Source organism: Embiotoca jacksoni, unplaced genomic scaffold, assembly GCF_022577435.1.
Source record: "Embiotoca jacksoni isolate LCO1_2020_lvr unplaced genomic scaffold, fEmbJac1.0.p SCAF_19, whole genome shotgun sequence".
Classification (NCBI taxonomy): Eukaryota; Metazoa; Chordata; class Actinopteri; family Embiotocidae; genus Embiotoca; species Embiotoca jacksoni.
The window spans coordinates 9,283,442-9,308,323 of record NW_027185329.1 but is presented as its reverse complement, the minus strand read 5'-3'; the positions used below and the strand labels follow the sequence as shown (position 1 = coordinate 9,308,323).

At 39.1% G+C, this 24,882-nt stretch overlaps 1 protein-coding gene across 1 annotated transcript in view; it reads right to left on the bottom strand.

Annotated features, from left to right (window-relative positions):
* The window catches only part of LOC138200594 (adhesion G protein-coupled receptor D2), a 91,455-nt gene extending 66,693 nt beyond the window's left edge, over positions 1-24,762 (bottom strand). Inside the window, exons 1-20 of the mRNA XM_069153405.1 lie at positions 24,745-24,762; positions 24,614-24,650; positions 23,976-24,000; positions 22,598-22,822; positions 21,647-22,288; positions 18,824-19,021; positions 18,490-18,560; positions 17,776-18,069; positions 17,329-17,440; positions 16,954-17,100; positions 16,388-16,490; positions 15,666-15,777; positions 14,586-14,641; positions 14,205-14,331; positions 13,589-13,692; positions 11,459-11,561; positions 8,468-8,621; positions 7,981-8,114; positions 7,469-7,584; positions 5,864-5,984 (exon numbers count right to left, since the gene is read on the bottom strand). Coding sequence (XP_069009506.1) covers positions 5,864-5,984; positions 7,469-7,584; positions 7,981-8,114; positions 8,468-8,621; positions 11,459-11,561; positions 13,589-13,692; positions 14,205-14,331; positions 14,586-14,641; positions 15,666-15,777; positions 16,388-16,490; positions 16,954-17,100; positions 17,329-17,440; positions 17,776-18,069; positions 18,490-18,560; positions 18,824-19,021; positions 21,647-22,288; positions 22,598-22,822; positions 23,976-24,000; positions 24,614-24,649 — 2,880 coding nt within the window. The 5' untranslated portion in view covers position 24,650; positions 24,745-24,762. The remainder of the gene's footprint in view (positions 1-5,863; positions 5,985-7,468; positions 7,585-7,980; positions 8,115-8,467; positions 8,622-11,458; positions 11,562-13,588; positions 13,693-14,204; positions 14,332-14,585; positions 14,642-15,665; positions 15,778-16,387; positions 16,491-16,953; positions 17,101-17,328; positions 17,441-17,775; positions 18,070-18,489; positions 18,561-18,823; positions 19,022-21,646; positions 22,289-22,597; positions 22,823-23,975; positions 24,001-24,613; positions 24,651-24,744) is intronic.
* Between the last annotated feature and the right edge of the window lie 120 nt (positions 24,763-24,882).

Here is a 24,882-nt window from a genome sequence, read left to right as displayed (position 1 = left end):
AACAGCCTTATGGAAATTACACAATGTATTAATACAATATGTAATACTATATATAATATAGTAACATATAATAATATATATGTACTTCACAAACAATAGGCTGTTTGTACATTTAGGAGGTGGGACTTTCAGTTGGAGCGTAAAATAATTACAAGGATTAACTATTTGACAAAACCAACCTATTATATGATTACTGCTTTCTTCCTGGACCTGAACAGTATTTCTTCTCTGAAGTCATCTTTAACCCTGAGTGACGTGATAAATTTCACTTCCAAAACTTTGCTGAATGCCTGTAAAATCTCATTAGCACTTGTTAGTCTGTTCATTTCACAAGGAAACCGAATATGTTGTTGTCATCAGCTCCTGGGACATAAAAGACCTTAATGTGATATGAATGAAACAGCTCAGATAAATTCTCTCATTGATTTCTCTATATATTTGCACTGTAATGACAAGGCACAGGGCTGCCCTCCACAGGAAGCAAAGCGACATAACAGAAATAAAAGGATACATTATTGAAAAATACCTTCCCTGTAAAGTCATCAAAACACACCACGGGGGACTTCATACACTCTCAACGACTTGCAGAGGACGACCGTTACCCTAACATTTTCTTTCCAACTCCCTAACTTCCCTCACCTCTCTACTTTGTTTTCTCCCTCTTCTCCCTCCCCTGCTTTCTCCCCACCCCACCCCGTCTCTCTCTGCAGCTCAAAGTTATTGATAGTTTAAAGTTATGGGCTAATAATAAGATGGACACTGCATGGCCAGGAGTCTATTATACCCAGGTAATGGATAGTGCGGGGGTTTGAATGACATTGCACAGAGATTGGATGACAGAGGGAGGAGCAATTTATGGGCTAACCAAATAGCCCCCGGTCCCCCTTTCTCTCTCCTTCTCACACACACACACACACACACACACACACACACACACACACACACACACACACACACACACACACACACACACAGTGCACGCCATGCTATTTATCTCGAGCTTGATAAGGAAGCAGATGAGGCATGTCTGTATTTATGGTGAAGATGTTCATAAAAACTACTGACTCAGAGTAGGAACTTACAATCGACTTAGGGGAGCATCATACCCGCTCGAAACTCAAGCAAACACATTGATGCTGCACAATGCAGACTATATACATACATTTTGTTTGTTGTTTATGTAAAAGCATTCTAAAAAAAAAAAAACTTTGATGTTCACCACCTCTTGATAAACACAGTGTAGTTTACATTTTTAATGTTACTCCATATGAGTTTGGCAAAAATCTTTAAAATTTCAAATATCAACTTGTCGCTTAACTTAGCAAATAAGGTCCTGCAACATGTGAAGCAGTCCGGTCAGGAAAAAAAGCAAGCACACTCCACTGTCTTCTTGTTTTGTCAGAGCAAAAAGTTAAACAACTTAAAAAAAACGTCTACACATCAGTGATGAAAGGTTGCAAGTGACGCCTAATGATGTCACAGATACAGTATGTCCTGCATGCTACTTTCACTCAAGCGCAGCATACACAAGTAAAAATCCAAAGCTCCGGCTGCAGAGGTCAGTGCAGCAGATAAACATTTAAGCCAGGGCTGCTGTATGTTTGCTCATAATGGCCTGCTCAGGTCTGTATTGGGAGAAATAACAGCAACAGCAGAGATACTTCAGACAGCGTTGTCAGGGTGGAGGAGGAAGAAGAGGAGCGAGGAGGGCATGAGGGAGAGCAATGAAAAAGGCTTGTCAACATTATCTGTTTTATTGATTTAACAGTAAAGGCTTGCCGCTTAAGCTTTATGTTGCTTTGGCTGGCCCCATTGAAAATACAACAGCTGCAAATAAAAAACGATTTCCTAAAAAACTTGAGCAGCTCCTTTTTATTTTATTATTTTTATCTCTTCCCTACCAGCTCAGGTTCTGCATGCATCATTTTTAGAGTTTCACACATTCCATCATCTTTATGAGTACCCACCTTGGTGTTAATATGTTCTACTGTACTCTCCCTACCGAAGAGATCAATGACAGCGAAGAGAGCACTACACGACGATAGTGGTTCACTGAAACACGGGATATAATTAACATAGTAGAGGGATAATGAAGGAAAAGGAGATGATGGCAAACATTCCAGCGAGACTATGGGACTACAGACTCGCTAACAGCCCTGTGAGGCTGGAGTAAAGCCACGCAAAGCTATGAGTTAAATCCTTACATCAGCAGGCTAACATACTCACGAGGATAATGCTAACACTTTGAGGTTTAAAATGTATGTTCATCATCTTAGTTTCGCATGTTAGATTGGTAACAATTGCTAATCTTATCTAACAAAGTCAAAAAAAAAGTTCTACTTTCATCAGAAAACAAAGTATTGGACATACAGTAATTTTGACCAGATTATGGTACAAAGGGATCAAAGCTTTTACAATTCCTCCTGTGGAGAACCAACACGAACCTAAAATATTAACCTGCTGGTTGTGCTAATGCAAAAGGCAGGGAATCACCACAGTCAGTAGGAGACATCCTCTGTGATCCAGGAATATCTGCCCAAAATTTACCATTTTGAGATATTTTGACCTGTGGGCGGTACTAAAGGAAAATGTAAGAGGATCTAAACCCCGCTATCTGCAGCAAACTTCATGGCAATCCATCTAATAATGACGATACTGAGATGTCAACCTAATGCTGCCACTGGAGGAATACTCAAGGGGTCACCTAAATCAAAAGGCTTCATTCTCTGGAGAATTTCTATAAAAAAATATCATGAAAATGCATTCAGTAGTTGCCAGGATATTTAAATCTGGACCAAAAAGTGACCGAGAAGCAGACAGACCAGCATTGCCACTCCAAGAGCCATGCTGTAAGCAAGGCTAAAAATCATGTCCAGACTGCCTTTCCCGTCCAGGTTTTCTGACTTCCAGTTTAATCAACAAAGAAAATTAAAAAGCAAAAATGAACAGCACATTTAGTTATAAATGCTGCTCCTACAACAGCAAGAAAAGCATATTCAAACCTGTTTTAAATCTATATTTCTCCTTCTATTGAGCATGTTGCCTCGTTGACCTTTTTATAAGGCGTCAGCAACACATGAATTTGTGTTTAACATTTCCACTTTGCAGAGGAAGAGCTGAAAAGGATATTGCAATTACAAGCATGCTGTCACTATTATGGCTGAACAGCCAGAAGACAAAGGGCCACCTACAGAAATGTCACAGCTACATCAAATCAAAAAGGAATGTGACAGCCAGGCCCACACGATCTTAATGATTGAATGGCGACACAGCCAGTGTGAAGAAATATGCACTTTACCCAAGGATGTATTAAAATTCTCCCCTAACAAATAATCTTGAGGATTACCACTTTAAGTGCCACAGTGAGAGCAGCGGGGTCAACAGAGCAGCTTGCAGCCTGGTAGAGCTCCTGCTGTGTCCTGAACTGCTGAGGCTTTTGAAAGACTCACTATGGCTCTATTAAGGCAGAGCAGCTGGTTATTATCAGGCGCCTCCCTTTGATACCCAAAAATTCCATCAACACAAATAATAAACACACACACGGGCACACAAACATGCACCACACAAAAAACATGTTAAATGATCTTCTTGCCCTGTGTATCATATGTGGCCAAATTATATAATAGAATAGGTACTGCATGTAATCAGAGTTGCAAGGGAAAGAGGCAGAAAAAGGAAACTGGAGCTGAGAAGAGAAGAGATGACCAGGCCAAGCACTGTCAAGCATCATCACTATCTTTCTAACTTTATTTGCAATATGTGATATGGCAGAATTGTGACTGCAATAACTTCTGTTAAACTTTATAGAGCTGAGACAAGCTGTCTGTATCATGTATAATAATCAGATTATTGGGAAATTGCGAGGACATTGGTAGTTTGCGCATAAGGCTGAATCTTTTGCCCTTAATTTGTTCCATTTCACACAACAGAAGCAACGACAATGTATACTATTATTGTTTGGTTTAAAAATAAAATCACATAGATATCACCTGGCTTTATACATCTCCACAAATGCAGTGGACATGAGTGTGAATCACTTATTCATAGTTGTGTTGTTACATGTTGTTACATGTAAAATATGTGCAAACATACTTCTAAAATATACAAGCTTATATTTGGCCTCAGGAACATCTCTGTTTAGTGTCCAGCAATAGTCTGCCAACATAAGGGCGCTCCACTTTCCTGTGCACATGTTAATTTACTGGAACAAAAAACTATGGGTGATGTTAATTCTGGAAATTTATTCAGATGCAGAATGCAAAAACAAGGTTTTTTTTGCATGGGACAAAAACTTTGCTCATCAAATTAACTAAAGGATTAATCAACATATCTGGAATTACAAGCCTGCAAGAGTCTAGAACCTTCCCAGAAAGACAGAAGAACAGAAATGCAACAGACCAAAAGAGGTGGGCAGACGAAGAGAAAGACTGCAGACTGACAGGTGGACATCTGATTGGACAGAGGCAGAGAGACAGATGCATGAAACATAATAGAAATCCATACTACGCATTAACATGTGAAGCAGTGCAGCGGTATAATAAGAGCCCAGAAAAACCTTCTGTATTAATTACTGTCGACATGGAAAAAAATATAATTAGATATGAGGGAGAAACAGAAGCTATTTATGGTAACCAAGAGGCCTAACTTAATGATCAGACTGCAGCTAAAACCTCTATTGATTTTCTCGTTAAATATACAGCTCAATTAAAGATACAGCTGATTAAAAGACGACTACAGATCGAGCAGCAGATGTAGAGATGCCGGGGAAGCTGGGTACCATGAGGCCGTCTGCTGCACTGAGAGAATTACATGATTTCATCCAAGCCTCCTCCGTGATCACTGCAGCGGAAAATAATGCTACACAGCTATTACTCCATGTGAAATCCAATAATTCATATTGCAAGTTGTGACCATTTTCAAATGGAGCGGGGATGCATGCAGGTGCACTGCTCATGGTTAAATTGGTTATAATTAGATTATATACTTTATACAGTAGTAAAAAGTAGTTATTTCTCAAAAGTTTGTGACAAAACGAACCTCACAATTTCAGGACTAAAAGCATAAAACCAACATTTATGAGCCACAAACAACAATAATGCTGACCTCTGAATACATAAAGCAGAAATAATCAAACAAACAATACAAATCCACTTTCCTTGTTAAAATGAAGCACCTGCTTAACACAAGCCAGACCGAGGCTCTTTTTTCCCCTTTCTGCCTCAGCCTTGTCACTGACAAATAAAAGCCTTGACAGTCTGTGTACCCTCACCACGTGAGAAGGGCAAAATTACAATGTATAATGGAAAACCTTTCTGTTGCTCATTGATGAGAAAAAGCTGTTTGAAGTCGAGAAACTTTTTTTCAAGTTGCTCACAAGTTTTAGCTGCGACATTATTTCATCGTACATATATTCCAGTTAATTACACAGATAGATGGCAGTTTTAGATCATGTGTGGGCAGCAAAATTCTGACATCCAGTGAGTTGTTTTGACAATACAAATCATAAGTAGATTATTATATATATAAAATTTGTCGTTTAGGCCTGTTTCTCTAGTTGCTAATCCTTGTATCAAAAGTGATCAGTAATGATACGTTCCAATCTTGCATATTTATTTTTTCTATTTTAGAGGTGTCATCACCATTATGTTTACATTTGTTAAATTATCTATATGCTTTTATAGTTTCTTTTTTATTTATTCCTGCTTTGAGACAAAAAAAAAAGGCACTCTTACACATGGAAGCATTCATATCAGCCCAGAGCCTCTTCCATAATAGAACATGTAATTATTTTATCTTGTTAAATATTGCAAATGTTGTTTAAGTTTTAAGATTTGTGTGTCTGCGCATGTGTGTTTTTGTGTACCTGTAAGGAGTTGAGGAGGATGAAGATGTAGGCCATGACAATGGAGAAAGGTACCAAAACGCCACACAGCCACGTCAGTCCGAGGATAGGCAGCAACACCAACACTGCTTTCACTGCAGCCCTGTGCACACAAAAAGAAATCACACCCAGAAACATGTACACATACAGTTTACTGATGAATATTGGCAAACACACACACACACACACACACACCATAAATACTCTAAACTAGCTGACTGGCAGATGGAACTGAACTCACATCTCAGCTGATCAAATCAATTCAAATATGTCCTATAAGTTATTCTGCCTCCCTGTTTGTCTTGTGCTCAATTCTGTTTTTCTCCCATTTTCAGTTCTTTCTGGACCAAACTGAGCAGCTCTGGCAGGCTGCTTGTTCCGTATTCAACTTTATGCGGCTAGGAAAGCTCATTGGATGACAACTTCCCACCTTAAATCCACCTTAATTCTGTTTAGAGTGAAATTAGCTTCCCACTCAGGTGACTGCCAAACCGCAACTGTCCGAGTGTTCGTATGTGTGACATGGAATGCAACGAGCCCTAGTTTATTCAGCGGAGGAATGTGTTTGAGTTTCCGAGATGGCTGCCACCCAGAGGTGCCAAACGGTTCAAGGCCTGCTTTGAAAACCTTCATAGAGCACCTACTGTGAGCCCCAGTGGGTGGAGGTGTTGAAAAAAAAACACGTAACCACTAACATGATTTCATACATCACATGCAGCAAGATTTCGGTCTGATGATACAGAGCCAAATAAAGGAAGCAAAAAATTAAAACAAGTTGCAAAAAGAGCAGGTATAGGGCTTAAGATATTGTTTCTGTTTGGACATCACAGTGCGTCTGAAAAATAACCTTTTGGTTTGGAGTCAACAATCTGTCCAGCATTTTAAATGACCAGCAAAGTAAACCAGTGTATTACATGAATTTATAGGAGCATATAGATGTGCAGAAGTTAAACATTACATTTATCCATGTACAATTTTAACTAAATAATATATATCACAAAAATCATTTTAAACATTTTCAAGAGAAATTCTTACATTGAATTGAATTTCTATATATAGCACCAAATCACAACATAAGTCGTCTCAGGCCACTTAACATGATAAGGTCCTTACAACAGAACTTTATTACAGAGATAAATCCAATAATTCAACAATTCCAACATGAGCAAAAACATCCTTTTTAGAAGGAGGAAAAACCTCCAGAAATTCTTGAAATCATTGAATTATTGTTTAATAAATGTGATTATAAGGTAAAAGTGCTGCTAATTTTTATTTTTATGAATAACCTTTGTTATAACAGTGTTAATCCATTGGAACTAAATGAAAAAGACATGTCAATAAGAGATCTAAAACATGGACACTAAAATATTTCAAGTGGTTAACGCTTTAAGACCTTAATATGAATATCACTAATGGAATCCACTCAAAATGTATTGCCATCTTGTTTGATGAACAAAACTGGATGTTTTAAAATGACTAATGTGCTATAAAATCGTCCAGTCACTCCTGCGTCTCTGTTTCAAGGCCTGTCGCCCAGCTGACTACATTTTAAAAAGAGAACAAATGGTGCCTCCTTGTGGTTGGTACCTGATTTGCTCATAGGCTTGCTCCACGGGACTGGTGCCCATGGCCAACATGATGGACCTCCTCTTGGCTGTGGAGATGGTGATGACCACCACCCTGGTCAGTACCAAGATATTTACCTGGAAAACAAAAACAGGAGAGTGCAGAGAGGAGACAAAGGCTAAGTGGTTAGCAGGAAAGAGACGCAAGAAAATACACATCACACCAGGGCAGAGAAAAAGAAAGGAAGTATAGAAATGCAGATTGATATATTTGTGTAAGGAGATTGTGAAGACAGAGAAGGAAAGAAGAGCATGACAATATAGAGCCACACGTACTAAACAACTGCTGTGCAAAAACTATCATGGAACAGAAACATCAAAACATTTCCCATTCTATAGGTTACAAGAGCTTTCATAGTCGAACCCAATGTTAAGTTCTGTAGACCAGAACCGCAACTGAACAATGGCTATATGTGTCCTCTATTTCGTATTTTGAAACGACTACATGATAGGATTATAATTTCATTTGCTGACCATGATGATGAAGATGACGGGCCCGGCGAAGCCCCAGATAACGCCGTTCTGGACACTGAGCCAACAGTACCCGTCGGCTGCGTATTTGCCTGAGGCCGATGCAAGTGTGATGGTGACTATCAGCACCGGCAGACCTGAATGGAGTGAGGGGGGGGAAGGGAAACCGAGGAGGAGGAAAAGGGGAAAGGAAGAGAAATAAAACAGCAGGAAAGACAATTAGGAAGTGAAGGGAGCAAAAAGCAGAAGGGAAGGAAAAAAGGTCAGTCAGTAACACTTTTGTGATGCAAACAACCACAAACACAAGAAAACATTTTTTTTTACATCATCAGATTTCTGTCAAGCCAAGAGAACATTGATATGAATTTGCCCATTTACATGCCTTATTTTAATATGTCCTCTAAGATTTAGCATCAATATCCACCACAATAAAAAAAATCTGCACAGGCAGTGTACAAGAATACAAGATGTGTAAAAGAATGATTTGTACCCCAACCGATGAGATAATAATACTTCATATGTTGCTCCTCGCTGAGGTTGACCGCGACCACCTTGCTCCAGAGCAGCAGTCCCTCCACCAGCATCCAGCTAAATGCCGCCATGAAGAAGAGATGGAGCAGCGCCGCTACGAGCGTACACGCCACCTTCAAACACACCAGCACAGACATGCAGACAGATGCACAGGTTACATTTCAAGGTGAAGCTCCGGAGTAACATGCCATACCAGTAAACAATCAAATAAGCTATGCAACTTCTGAAAATTGAAATTCTTTCTTCACAGGGTTTCTAAAACACTGGTATGTGTTCCACATACATGCAAGAATCTGCTATAAGAGTACAACTAAGAATTTATGGTCGAGTGGATGTTAACCATTTTGCTTTTCAATTACCCACAACAAATTTTAATTAAATTTGTCCTGAAACACACAAATATGCACAACAACTACAGTGGTGGCCACACCAGAAACTCAAAGCAAAGATTCACATCTATGTAATATTGGATCATTCTCCCCATTAAGTATAATATTGTCCCATTTTTTTTTGTCTTCATCTACCTTTAGGACTTGTGTTAACATCTGCTGATGTTTTATGTCAAATGTCTGCAGAAATATAAGGGTTCACAAACACGCTGCACATCATCTCGAGTGACAGTGGTGACAAATATTCAGTTTACACCACTCACAAACGATCGTATGTTAATGCATGCATTTAAGAAATGTACTCTATGTTAAGGAAATCATTAAAACATAATAATGTAAACAATTTTAGCATTTGTATAAAATAAGGATTATGTTGGAAATATGTTATTTATATACACTGACCAGCCACTTCATTAGGTAAACCTTAATAGTACCGGGTTGCGCACCTAGTCTCCTCCAAATCAGCCACAATTATTTGTTGCATTAATTCAACATGTTGCCGGAAACTGTTTTCTGAGATTTTAGCTCATGACATATTGCACAGTTGCTGCACATTTGTAAGCAGCTTCTTCATGATGCGAATCTCCGTTCCACCAACATCTACTGGATTAAGATCTGGTGTCTGTAGATTGCTTGAGTTCAGGCAACTCATTGTTATGTTCCAGAGACAAATATGAGATGATTTGTGCTTTGTAACATGGTGGGTTATCCTGCTGAAAGTAGGCACTAGGACATGAGTACACTGTGGTCACAAAGGGATGGAAATGGTTGGCAACAGTACTCAGTGAGGCAGCGGTGTTTAAATGAAACTAAATGGGTACTAAGAAGTGTGCCGAGGAAGTATGGCCCACACCATAACACCGCCAGTAGCAGGTTGAATTGTTGATTTGAGGATGGATCCATGCTTTCTGTTGTTTACACCCAATTCTCACCCTAGCATCTGAATGTTGCAGCAGAAATCGAGGCTCATAAGACACAGCAACACGTTTCCAGTCTTCCATTGTCCAGTTTTGGTGAGCCTGTGCCTCAGTTTCCTGCTGACAGGAGTGGCAGCTGGTGTAGTCCTCTGCTGCTGAAGCGCATCTGCTTCAATGTTTGACATATTGTGCCTGAGACATTCTTCTGCAAACCTTGGATGTAACTAGCAGTTATTTGAATTACTGTTGACTTGTTATCAGCTCGAACCAGCCTGGCCATTATTCTCTGACCTTGGTCATCAACAAGACACTCTTGGCCAGAGATCGGCCACTCAGTGATGTTTTTTTTCTTTTTCAGATAATTCCCTGTCAACCTTGCACTTACAGAAAAAACACATGTATGACACGTTTACCACATGTTGCAATATATGATAACATGGGGAAAATATGTGGAAAATTGGAATCTACGTAGGCTTCACACATTACACCATGAAAACAATCCAAATGCACATTTTCCCATGGCCAAAATCCATGTTTCACATGTGTAAGTGGTCACATGTGATGTGTTTTTGCAAACGCAAATTCATGTGGGTTTTCTGTAAGGGTGGAGCTGGTTGTGTGTGAAAATTGCAGAAGATCAGAAGTTTCTGATATAACTAACATCCATGTCATGTTCAAAGTCCTTCAAATGACCTTTCTTCCCCATTCTGATGCTCGCTGCAGCCTCCTCTTGACTTGTCTACATGTGTGCATGCATTGGGTTTCTCCCACATGATTGGCTGATTAGATATTTGCTTTAACACACACTTACTGATGAAGTGGCCAGTGAGTGTACAATATAAATACAAAATACTGAAGACCTCTAAATTGTGTGTTAATGCGTTAAAAAAAAAAACTTGTTAAGACCTAAAAATAATTACCTCCCTAATGGTCAGTCGGCATGTAAGAAACCATTTGATGAATTTCCAACAGTCGCCCAGCTGCCCCCAGGTGTAAAGCCCAATCTGACATGACCTGGGGTCAAAGGACCAGGGGTCAAACCAACTGCAGGGCATTGAGTGACCACTAAGAGACAGAACTATGCGTTCTGTCTGATGGACACAACAGTAGTGGTCACTGGTGTCACATCCGCAAAGCATTTGTTTTACTAGGATTTGAAACCTCATTAATCTCAAAGCAGCTATTAAAATCACAGTGGAATGTTCTTCCTGCTCAGTTAGGCAGCAATTTGAAATTTCCTAATCTTGCAAACTCAAGCTTGTACAACATTGATATTATAACATTTTTGGTTATCTTTGAAAATCTTTTGAAATCTTGATTCATATTGATTTAGTTCATATTGTTTTAGTATTTTTGTGTGAAAACGAAAAGACAAACATAAAATGCCTCTATTCCAATATTTTATATAATTATTTAATATTTTATAAGGCGATGCCATTTGCAACTTCAAATTGATCATCTATGTTTCACACAGTGTGATAAGACTGATACAATTCAAAATAATGTTTCCATCATTGGTTAACAAATAACTACAACAGACACACTGGGGCACTTCGACATACTTCCTCATTCACCTTTGTCCCCAGTCTTCCTCTGTTGTATGACTAAATTAAACCATATGCAATGGTGAATGAAAGCTTTTACCTTGTTGTGAATGGCAGAGCCGCTGCAGAGCAGAATCACCTGAGCGCAGATCAGAGCGATGAATAGGTTCTTATGGATGGCCGTCCGATCAGATTTGGGGATGCTACAGATATAAAGAGGAAAAACAACACAAATGACATTTAGACGTTTAGAAGTGACAGTTTTACAAAACAGTGATAACAGAAATGACAGCAAGAAAAAGGTAATGTTACATGGTGCTGCAGAAAATAAAAACATCAGTAATTAGGCGGTTTATATAAAGCTGAAAACAAGAAAAAAACACACAAAAAAACAGCTGGAGGACTGAAAAATGGAGGGGGGGGGAAAAAGGCTTATCCTGTCCTATTTAAAGTCCTGAAAAGAAAATGTGACTTATTGTGCTGTATTAAATTTAACTGAGAAGATTCAACTTCAGTTTTAAAAGATAACACATTAGGCGGCCACCTCTACCAAATCCTGTTTAAAACAGGATGGGTAACACTAAACTATATTTGTTGTCAGTAATTACTAATAATCAATCATTATTTATTTAAAATTAAAATGCCAGAATTTCGTATATTAAATTACAGAAGAATACAGACTGCTTTGCCAGCATTGTTGCTTCAACCAAATGGAACATTTTTTTTTTTTGATGCACATATAAATACATCTGCTGCTCAATGCATTTCATGCATTGTTGCGTTATTGCTTTGTATTAACTAAAAAGTATTTAGTTTGCTTTTCTGATGACAAATTCATCAAATGGGTAGCAGAATGATATTGCATCACAAAAAGACATGGATTTGAGACATCTACTCAGCGCTTCGTCTAAGACCCAGTTCTTATGAACATAATAATAATAGCATCTGTCCACCTGTTTCCATCTCTCCCCTCAGCAGTGGTAACAACAGAATATCACACAGACAGACAGAACACTGCTTGTGCTGGCTGTTGCACAACCGCAAAGAAAAAAACACAAAACAAACTGTCTTTAAAATGTTTCCATTTCAGATTGTTTACACTACATAACTGAAAGAGAGGCTGGGAGGCTGAGAGGAAAATTAACTGAAGAGCCTCTCATTACCTCTTGATGGGTTCAGCCTATTAGGCTCATTTCATGTCTGCAGCACTGCTCGAGACCACCATAATTTCACGGCATGAAGCCAAGTGTCCTCTGCTTTCGCGCCTCTGCTTTGTCTGCGGTCGGGTGTGAATTTAAGTACACCAATGCTTTTGTGCATCATACACCAGCGTGCGTGTGAAATGCATGGCTGCGCTCTCTGTTTTTAGGACAGTCATAAATTGTCCAGGCAGCTCCTCTTCCAGCTGATTGTGATCCCTCAGTGACCATAATGTTAATTAATGGCTGCAAAATGCCGCCATAAACCTTCAGAGTGGACTCGCATGTAGACAACAGTAATTACTGGATTAGCCCTAGTCAATACTAATTGAAGCTTCAGGACAAGTGGACAAGCAGCTATACTGCCTGTTAGTTATCTCAGTGTGTCTGGCAGAAGAATGGTGACTTTCCTATAACATGTCATTGTACAAATTTGTGCTTATGGTTATTTTAGGGATACTTCAAGTTGAATAAAATACACACATGCCTGAATTTTGTTAATATCACATTAGTACTACCATTAATATATATATAGTACTATAATGTGAGCTTCTTTGCCCTTTAGAAGAGTTAAATCAGTTGAATACACAAAGCAACATTTCTTCAGCAGAAATCAACTGAATTTGAAATTTGCCCAAATTAAAAGCTATTAGTATTTTCAAGAACACAAAATACATAGATTTGAATTTAACTTTTAAAATAATTTTCATATATATACACATGCAGCATACAATAACTAATCACTCATTTTTACAGGAGTTTCTCCGCTGCATTACTAGAAATGCGCATAATGATTAAATTGACCTACTGCTATGGTCCAAAAGGTAACATATAAGCAGTACAACCACTACTACTCTAGGAGCTGCACTTGTGTAAAAAAAAGAGATAGTTTATATAAAAACTTGGGTGATGCTGAACGTGTTTAAGGGAAGTGAGGGTGAGCTGTGTCTGTTGGCTGCTATAAACAGAAGACAGAAAGCTATGTTTGCATCATACAGTAGATAAGCAGGATGGGAAAATCAGGTACTCACTCCAGCACAGTGAACAGCATCAAGGTCACCACCAGCGCACACAGAGATGCGCCTGAGCCGATGAACGTCAGCTTGGTCAAAATAAGCTCTTCCTCGGGACTCCACTGGGGCAGAGGAGGGAAGGTGGGAGTGGGAGATAGAGAAAAAGAGAGGAGGACGTGGTCAGTGGCTCAGTGATTAACAAGCAAGTCATCCCAGGTGTGAAAAATCCCAGGTGCGATCCACCTGATGCCTTCTCAAAGACAGAGAATTTCTAAATTTGCGTCGGGTAAAAAACAAAAATCTACAATTTAAAAAAACAGAAATCAAAGTGCTGCTGTTAATTTTGCTCTTTATTTTGCCATCTTTCATGTACTTTGGGTAGACAGAACAGTTCTATCAAGTTATTCTGCAACATGATAGACACACTGAGAGTGACCCCTGCTGGTTGACATAGTATACTGCAAATCCTATCCGCAGTTAGAGAACCTGGATTTAGATTTTGATGTAAATCTTTGTAATAATTTCCCTTTCTTTGTCACGAGAAAAAAAACAACACAATGACCAGATGTGATCGATAAGCAAGTTTGTATTGAGTGTGAGTGATTTAGCTGAATCACTGAACATCTCGAGTTACCTTCGACTCCAGGTAATTCATCAGCACTGCAAAGTTGGTGGTGTGGTTACACAGACAGGAAGTGACACCGGAGCCGACAAAGACCACCGTGCAGCCATCGCTGGACCAGCTACTGGTATGGGTTTGCCTATAAAAAAAAAACAACGCATAAGCACTCACACATATTTAGTTTTAACTATGAACAATTAAATGTGAAAATTCGCTTTTTATCTATCCTTTCTGTCTGAGGGTTTCTCATTTTGGAATAACACACATCATACTGTATGCACATTTATTGTATTTAACTGTTGTGCTCAAGATAAAGATTTACAGCACGGAGAGAGAGAAATACGTCAAAATATCTATTCATCATTTACCACAATCAGTGTTGGTCAAACTTACATCAGGCTGAAGTTCCAAAAGGCACAAAGAGGAGTAACTCTCTGCAAATACTCCACCTAGAAACAGAAACATATGTTTGTTCTTGTTTTCTTTCTCTGCCTGTGATGATGAGCCAAAACATTACGACCATCCCGCCTCATACGCTGTTGGTCCCTCGCATGCCACCAAAACAGCTACGACTCTCCAAGGAATGAGCTGAACAAGACTACTGAAGGTGCCCCGTGGTGTCTGGCACGACGACAGCAGCAGCAGATCCTGCACTGTAAGTTATGAGTTAGAGAAACTGCTGACCGGCACATCCCCCAACACCTCGTATGTTTTGGTTTCACATCTGTGCATCCTCAAACCTTCTACCGTCTGCACCCGTGCTGACCAGGAACACCACAGAAACCATTTCTGGTGATTTTCCCCTTGTCAAAGTCGCTTAGTTCTCTACACCTCTCCATTTCTCCTGCATCCAACACATTTAATATGAAGACTGACCACTGATTTTTCAACTAATATATCCAGGACCTTGACATACACAATTGGAAGGCCGGAGATAGTCAATGTTATTCACTTCATCTGTGAGTGGTCATAATGTTTTGGCTCATTGTTGTATTTATCTTTCTATTACCTTGGACTCTAATCAGCTAAATGCAATGTGGATAACAACCATGTGCTGCTTGCTAAAATATGAACATTTCTGTATGGTTACTTTGTTAAGTTTATCAAAAGGGAAACAACTTTTTTATCAAAAGAAAAAACATACAATGCTCTGCTGCTATTCCAAAAGAATTGCTGCATTTTATAAAATATCTGACATGAGCATGAATTTTAGTTTCAAAACAGAACTAAATGTTTTGACTGCATTAAAAAAAAAAATGATACTCCAAAAAGTATCTATCTTCATATTTAATTAACAGCAGACCCAAATTAGCATCTTTAAACCTAATAGTCTGTAATATGATTATCCCTTCACTGTGAACAGGAGCTTATTAAAGAATAGCATGGAATTGGCCCAACCCTGGCTGATCAATCATGAAGTCCAAACATATATAATCTATATCATGGGCTAAACAATCAAATAATGGACTGTACCACGTGTGATGAGGAAAGGGTGTACTGGACGGCCACAGGGATGGTTTGAGCCGTGACGGCATCTCGGACGGTGGCTGATATGACAGCAGATGATAGGTGACCTGGAAGAATTCTGGGAAGGCAGACAACAGTTATCACTTCCATCTGTCTTATAAAGGTCATAAACATATAAAAACTTCAGTGAAGCTAAGTTCACAGCACAAATTTGGGTATTGCACTGAAGCCCCGCAATGGCGGCTCTAAATTCTCAACCCTCTCGTTGTTTTATGTTTTTGTCATTTAATCACTAAGAGAAATTCAGCTGTTGCAAGCAGCTCATTACCACTTTCCTCATTCATCTTTTAAGAAGCTACATATTATATCCAGCTGCGAAAAAGCCAGAAAAGCCGGCAGGTATGACAGAAGTACAGAAAGTTGTTGCTATGGAGATGCCTTGCTGTCTCATGTTGTTGCTTTGGTGTGATCTGGCAGTTGTCAGAGTGTTGCATGCTGACGAATTGTGAGTAGTTGCAATTTTCAAATAATCTCAGTGCAAATCTTTGGTTGAAATGGCCCTAACAAGTGACTTCCTGAACTGATGAACTAGTATAAAATATACAAAATCCAAATGAAATGAAATAAAATCAAGTGAAATCAAGAATAGGTGAGAATAAAATATGCCTATAAAATATGACTATATATCAGAATAGTCAGAACGTTACAGTGGAAAATAACACACCCACCTTTTTAATTTCTCTTGGTGAGTCAGTGCAGGCTCCTTTGCTCCAGACACGAGCTCACTCAGATGGCTGTAGAAAGTATGAATGAACATCACTTCTTCATATCCTGAGTCAAAGGGGAGAAGCACAGCAGCTTTGTTTTTATCCTTTAGTGATACAAAATGAGCATTATTTTAGTTTCAGCACTATAACACTTCAGACACAACTTCCACCTATTAATATCTGACAGCGCCCTACTTTTATTTACCCACTTGCTCAAAGTTGTGCACAGTTTGTGCTTTATAACTGTTCTTTTAATCAGAAAATAATGAATAGGCAAGCGTTTATTCAGCAGCATAGTGTTTCAGATTTGGAGAAATATTCATACCTCTAAATGTGGCTTGTAAATGGAGAAGAAAGAAGTTTGTGTTGGTACATGTGCACGTCATGTAAATCTACTAAACCATGTGAAAGTCTATGTAGGATTTTTACATATTAATATTTGATTGTGTGGCCCCCCTACTTAAGACTGGTCTCCTGACTAGTGTATTTCCCAGGTGTGTGTGTGTGTGTGTGTGTGCGCTTCCTACCTTGTGTGTGTATCCTCTGGAGTTCAGTGTCAGGGATAAGCAACTCATCAAGACTACTGCTGCTGGGCTTGTGAGAGCCGACTGCAGATGGCTTAAAGACTTGATTACAACTGTCTTGAGACACTTTCTGCAACTTCATGTACACATCTGATGGCAAAGACAGCAGAGGCAGTTAAAACACAATACAAAAAAAAAAGAAAAAGAAACTGTAAGTGTGTATAAATGCAAGAATATTTTTATATCTATGTTACAAAGCTAATAATGGATCAATAATGATGTATTGTAAAAACAAGGAGATGACGAAGTCAGAATAGCAAAATATACAGTACATTCAAGAAGAAACAGATGTGATGCATCTTACGATGTTTTTATCACCTATGTTTTTGGTAGAAAGGGTGAAGCCTCTTCCCTCAGCAGACAGCAGGTCTGCAAGAGCTTCTGTGACATCATCAATGCTCTTGACAATAGTAAATGGCCCGACGCTGACCTGCACAAAAAGTCCAGACCAAATAGCAAAATGTCACGCAGATTGATGGAAGTGAGAGAACGGTTATACTTGGAGAGTGGTTTGTTTAAGTCATCCGTGGAAGTGGGATCAAACATGCACTATAAATATGGGGGCAGACCTTGAAAAGCCAGGGGGAACTGTTAGGTTGGGCAGGAGTTACAAACAAGGTTCTCACAAACACTTAACAAGTTCTTTTTTTAGGTAATTTGTAAAAAAAAAAAAAAAAAAAACACTGTGCAAATCAATTAAACCTGAGAGAATATTGGGGAAGGATCACCACAGCAGAAACAAATACACATGGGTCACGCCCTTACCCCATCCTCCGTCAGACCCATCCACTGTGCCGCCATGTGCGGCTCCAGCATCAAGCTTGCAACGTTTACGTAGTTGGTAGCAATGGACACCATGACCTCTGTTGCGTTAGCTCCTGCAGACTGAGAGCGAGCTCGTGGAATCACGTCAATCAACCGAGAGAGGTAGAGAACATCACTCGGGGTCAGGAGGTGAGGGCCACCGGCCTCCATTGTGTGTAGAACAGCCTGGGTCAGGTGCTGATGCAGGGTCAGATCTCTGTCCCAGGAGGTGTTGACGCTAAGCTCCTCCATCACCTGTGGAAAGGACAGGTCGAGGTTATGAAATATATTTAAATGCAGGTGCGTGATTGCAGTGCAGTGCTACTGATTCTATAACTCCTTGTCCTAACAAACATCCAGTGACAGGATGAAATCACTGGATTTTTAATGATGACGGCAGTTTACTTTTTTGTCATTCCAATAATTGCATATTTGCTGTCAGACATCAATATCCGAGGTTTGTTTGAAAGGCGACAACTATATCTTACACATGTATTTCACTACGCAGCCAAAATTATATTCTTCGTTCTGAAATGTCTAACTCTTTGCCCTGCCAATGTGTACTGTGTTATGGTCAGTTGTTGAGCTGCTTAACATCGATGAGTACGTGTTAATTTATCATTCTGTACCACTAAAGTGATGATGTTCTACACATAGCTAAACTGCCTGACTCACAGGTTTAGTCAGAGGATCCATGTTCAGTCTGCTGAAGAATGAAGTCTTTGGTAAATTAAAAACATCCAGCCCTTCTGCAGAGACACAGACGACAAATATGACATAATATGAGGCAGTCCATTACAGCCTCGGACATTTTCATTATTACAACACCATTTCCTATGTTGACACGATGTCGACAACAATCCAGAAATCCAACATGACACAAAGGTAGTTCATTATTACGGGAAAATTGTATTAAATAACATGACAATGTTCTGGTAAGGGCTGCGTTGTCATGGTCACAGAATCATCATATATTAAAATGTAATGACATTATAAATAATAGCATTACCTTTCTTAAACCGACAGACAGCCCCTCTGAGTGAGTTGCACTTGGCAAGGCCACAGCTCCCCATTAGGGGGTCAAAGATGCCACAATCCTCATCAGAATTGGGGCTCTGTAACAACTCGAAGGAGATGGTTTGATTCTGCAAAGGATTTCCATCCAGGAGGGAATCCAACAATGAATCTGCTAATCCCGTGAAGTTCTCTGGAGAAGGAGATGGTGAAAGTTATGAATAACGTTAAATTGTTAAAAAAAAATAAAAGAGGGACAAGATTTCCAAAATATGATGTCATTTCAACATCAATCCATCCATCATCTATACCCGCTTTATCCTTAACAGGGTAACGGGGGAGCTGGAGCCTACCGCTGGCCATTGGGCAACAGCGGGGTACACCCTGGACAGGTCGCCAGTGTCATTTCAACATAAAGTTAAAAATACACAGATTCACTTACAGTATAACATTCTTGTATCGAATCATCTTTAAATGTTCCTCGTTTATTTTTCTTCAACATTATCTCACTACAGTTGGTGAGCTAACATTCCGCCAGCCAACAAGTCACACGAAAGAGTGAGCTGTCCTTTCAAAATCACCCAAATAGGTGTTTTCAAAATTGTTGTCCTGCTGGTTTGCATCATAAGCACATAAATTAGGGTCTAGTTGAGGCAACTTACTTAGTTATGGTTATCATAAGCTTGTGGTCATGTCAAATAACACAGAGTAACCTTGAACAGCAACTTCAGCAACATCATTGCTCATTATTGTCATTAAGCTTTTAATTTGTTCTGCAGCAAACGACACCTGGTGATTATTACTGTTTATGCTCTGTTAATGTTATGAAACAATCACAATCATGAACTATTGGAAGTATTGTTTTAGTTAAAAACATTGGTGTACTTTTAAACATGAGGCCAATATTTATTATAATAATAATAATAATAATAACCTTCATTTATAGAGGGCTTTTCAAGGTACTCAAAGACAGTTTACGCAACATGTTAAAAAGAAGTTAAGATAACATAATAAAATAAGAGTTAAGGAGTCGTGTGACAGATACTGTAGGTCTGTAATTGTCTAATCAGGAAAAGGAAGGGACAGTTTAATCTAAAGAGTCTGACAAGGAAGCAGGCACTGCCAGTTATTTTAAGGTCCTTTCATCAGCTAGAGTACATACCCTGACTGTGTATTCAAGTTAATCTTTAAAAGAAGTGAACATCATTGAAGGAAAGTAAGTGTGCTATCCTTTGTGCATGTTCAGTTCCAGAAGGGGGAGTGGGGCTTTTGGACTTCCACTACTCACTGGGGATCATGATGACATAAGGGGAGAAGTCCGCTTCTAAGGGTGGGACTCAAAGTGATGTGACTCACAAAACATTTACAAGAACCATCAGGAGCTTTACTGTTTGCCAATTACAACTCGGTCATCATCTCCCCAATTCATTGGAGGGGGAGAGCAAGAGATTTCCTCATTCCTTCAATCTTCCACTGGTGTTTAATGCAGGGAAAGTGTGTGTGTGTGTGTGTGTGTGTGTGTGTGTGTGTGTGTGTGTGTGTGTGTGTGTGTGCCAAAGCATGGCACAATTTCAGAGAGGCTTTGGGATATCCTGATCAAGCTTTTTTGCTGATCCCCAGTTGAGTCATTTTAAAAGTATCTGCCAATACTAAGACCTAAACTGATTTTTATATTTTCCTACAGTATACAGCTACGCGGTGCACAAGATCAAGAGCAGTGGGGGCCAATAGTATCACTTTACATAGCAGCTGCTGCTTTCAGTTAAAACAAGCAATGTATGAACACTTTCATGTGTAATAAACTTATGTAATACGGGTAATTAATCATAGTAAACACAGTGATTGTTCCTCTTTTTTTAATGTTTTTATTAAAATTCAGCTGAAAACGCCTTTGATTTGAAAAGCTGACGGTGTGGTGCATTTATGTGCTGGAGAGAAGTACCAGCGTAAATTTGAGGGTCAGGTTAACAAATTTACAATACAATAAAATTAGGGAACTCAGCAGTTAGTTGTTCTTTTTAAACCCTGCAGTACTGAAACTACAAATCTGGAGGAAAAAAAAAAAAAAAAAAAAAAAAAAAAAAATCTGGAAGGCATCAGGAAAAAGCCAAAATAGCACTCAGTCAAAATGCTCAGCTCATCCTTTCAAATGAAATGCTCTTGCAATCTCATGCATTTATACTTTTAGCTCATGTTTTAAAATATATTTTGTAATTATAAGATATAATTTACCTGCTTATCTCTGTTAATACTACACTGTAACCATATCCCGTAACTATTTAACTGTTTTACTATTGCCATTACAGTTGATAGAAGTTCCTGTGACACTTATAGTTAAAGCCTATTATTCTATGTATTTAAGACCTTTTAGCTGTCGACATCAGTGTGAAGTGCATCATGGTTGGATAACTGTTTAAAGGAAGATGGGACAGAATTAGCTTCTAGTAGTATCTACTATGTTTTCACTGCATTTATTTTATCCTGTCTGGAATTCCAGATGGGTGGAGTTTACAACATCAGGCCAGCTCATATCTTGGCATGTTACTGAAAAGTGCGTACTCAAGAACGACTTTCAATTGGTCTCTATGTGATTGTTTTTCAGCATAGCAACCCCACCCAGCCCTTGTGCCAAACTACCTAAACTGTAAACACCAAATGCTTAGCTATACCACTGGACCATGGGGATAGATTGAAGTATCTTCTGTCTTTTACAGTGTAAACTATTGCCTGTACTTGGTGATTAAATTAGCTTTGACATAGATTTTGGCAAATCTTCAGCTTCTTCGCCTGTCCTGCAGTTGCATCCTAACTAATGTACCTTGACATGGGCTGTCTCTCTGCAGTTTCATAAGGGAGGACTCTATTTCCATGGCAGCTTCACTCCACTTGAACACCAGCCCAGAGGAAATGGGTGAGCACTCCTTTTCCATGGTGAATATTTCGCTGCTGTTCAGTACACGATCCCAAATGTGCAGCTCCGTGATGTTCCCTGAGAAAGATTCCTCAGTCTTAAATGAGCCTCCAAAGGTGTCCTGCTCCTGCCCGATAATGAAAAAGCCATCAGGGCCGATGCTGTCAGTACCGTTCAGGCCATCACCCCGAGAAACCACAAGACCATTAGTATATAGTGCCCAGCGTCCACCATTCTGGCTCCATGAAACGCACACAGAGTGCCAGGAGTCGTCATGATCGAAGGCTTCTTGGTAAGGCCCATGAATACCGTGAACCAGCAGAGCCAGCTGAACACGCTTGCCCTGGATCAGGTTCGCACGGAGCTGGAACTCATTAATATATGACTGGATGGAATAAGAGAAGATTGTGGAAATTCCAAAGCAGTTCAGATTGAAGCGGAGATGGGTGCAAACGGTCACTGAGCCCATGGAAGGGAACTTGTGCAAGAGACGGGCATGCTTCCTGTCCGAGCGCCCAGTAAAAGCCAGAATCAGGGTCTTGGAAGAACCTTTGGTTTCAACACACACAGAGAGAAGAAAGACGCAATGACGCAAAAATCCTGGCACAAATTTTGGAAAAGATGCGAGCTAATCATAAAATTCCACATTGCAGTCCTATTGTAAACAATAGGGGGAAAAAAATGTCACTGGCAAAGAATGCTGTGTGGCAGCATCATCCCATTTTATATAACCATTCTGTTAAGTGAGTGATTAGGCGGAAATGTGTATTGGACAACAAAAACAATGAGACTACTATTTAAAAAGGAACTGTGCAAATATGTTAATATAGAGTGTAACGAATTGCACATTGAACCTACTTGTCAGATGTGTCACAACTTTCCTGGCAATCCACACGGGCTGCGAGATGTTCAAGGATTTTAAAAAGCTAGTTAGCTCTTTGTTCTCAAATGGAGTAGAGACAGTAGCCAAGGCCCCAGAGCGCTGGCTGCAGAGTTGCCCAGCGCTCTTCCATTGCAGGCGATCGGGCACATACTCATAGTAGGACTCATCATATGTTTGGGCTCTGGTTTCCAGTGTAAAAGCTGTTCAAAAGAAAGAGAAAAGAAGGAGTGGGTGGAGCAAACCGTACAAGACAAAATTGATCAAATTCAGGCCTAAACTGCTGACTGTCTTTCAATTTTGATTCTGATATCACAGGGACATTTTAATCCTATTCTGAGGCGTTACATTTCCATTACAGTGATCTGGCATCTGGTCTAAAACCAGTAATATAGAATTGCCACTGTTTAAATTTAAATAAAATGATTGATTATATCTATGAGAACAGGCTTGATAGACTGCTCCATTTCAATTAACATGTTTTACCATGTACAGTACATGTTCTTGAATGTACAGAATTTCAGGTTCCCATTCACAAGTTCATAACCTACCACTCGCCAAATGATGTAAAATTTCAAAGCACTTTATCAATTCAACTATTAGAGGTTGGTCCCGTGCTTCTGAATCAGTTAGAACTCCACTTATGTACATATGAATAACCTGCAAGACACAGCTGCATTGCACTCATTTATTTCATATTTACAACCAGCCAGCTTCCAAATGATGGTGTTAAAAAAAAAAAAAAAAAAACTTCTGGCCGTCTCACTGTCAGGCATTCCTCTTTCACTTGTCAAAACTGTGTGCAATTAACTCCACAAGCGCTTGTGTATTTTTTGGGGGAGTTTTTAGATTCCATGACTGAAAGCCAAAGCACTAGAGTATCAAGGATAGGGAGACAAGCTTTCTTCCAAGATGCTATTGGATTTTGTTGTGACTGACTGATAAGTTAAATCTACCAAGTGTTTTGCTGTATGCTTTTTGTTTAAATCTGTTTTGTGTGTGTGTGCGCCTGTTTTAGTGGGCTGCAAAAAAATGAATTAAACTTGTATTTCTGTTCTGTCTTAGAGTTTGGTTGCGTTTAGCTGAAATCTTGACTTTGTTCATTAATTTATTACCCAAAGTTCAGGAGGTACCGCCAGTAGCAAGTAAGAAAATGTCTAATTTGGATAACTGCTCTTCAAAGCACTTTGACAAGTGAGACCTCTATAGCTATGCGTTGGCTTTCTATTAAGGTTACTTACCAAGTTCGGCTGATTAGCTTGGTTAACCTCTTGGTGTAACCACCACCTTGAACCGACTGCATTAAAGTTAGCAAAGCGACAGGTGCTTAATTAAAGAAAAGAAAAAGTGACTCACCTGCTATATAGCTGTGAAAACAAACCTGAAACATAAGAACAAGGTATGAAATAACAGAGGAAAGTGGTCTTTACTAGTAAGATAATATTGCAGTCCTGGTTAGAGCAAATAATGACGAGCATAAGAACACCTGTATTTCCTCTTTTTCAAAGTAAAAGCTCTTTGTTTCAAAATAAAAGCCCTCTTGATTTGGTGTTAAAAATATATTTTGCTACATCAATAATGTTAATTGAGGCTGGCCAATCAGAAGTTATTTTCGATAAAGTTGCAAAAAAAATTATTATAGCTTAACAATGAGCTGGGAAATTCCAAGTATCTAGATAAATAGTAACCTTTCACAGGTGATTACTAACTCATTCAAAATACATGTTTAAACGTCCACAAATATAATACAAAAACATCTATAAATGACACTGACCATTGAAATACACAGTAGGCTAATAAAAGAATAGTTTATTACATTTACATTTTAGCAATGTAAGATTTGTTTAGAAAACAACCAAAAGTAAATATTTTTGAAATGTTTAGAGGCACGATATATCGGATATAAGCGTTCTACAACTCGTTGCTGCCTAAAAGTTGGCAAATATAAAACATCCTACAAGAGAGAACATGCTAATCCGAAGATTGGTACTTACAAGAAAGCCTAGACTGCGGACCAATGACCAGTGCATCCTGAAAAAAATAACTTTATTAGCTGGGGATGAAATAAGTTTAAATCATACTGCGTGGTCTTCTCTGGATTAAGCAGAAAAAACGATTGTTTTACCTGAATTATTCGTCTTTTTTGCGCGTCTTCTCATTCCAATCGCGTCGTGTCTGTGAACGCAGCATTCAACCACTCTTTAAAGCGAAGGTTTTTTTGTTTGTTTTTAATTCCACTAAATTTGAAGTTCTCTAAAGTAAG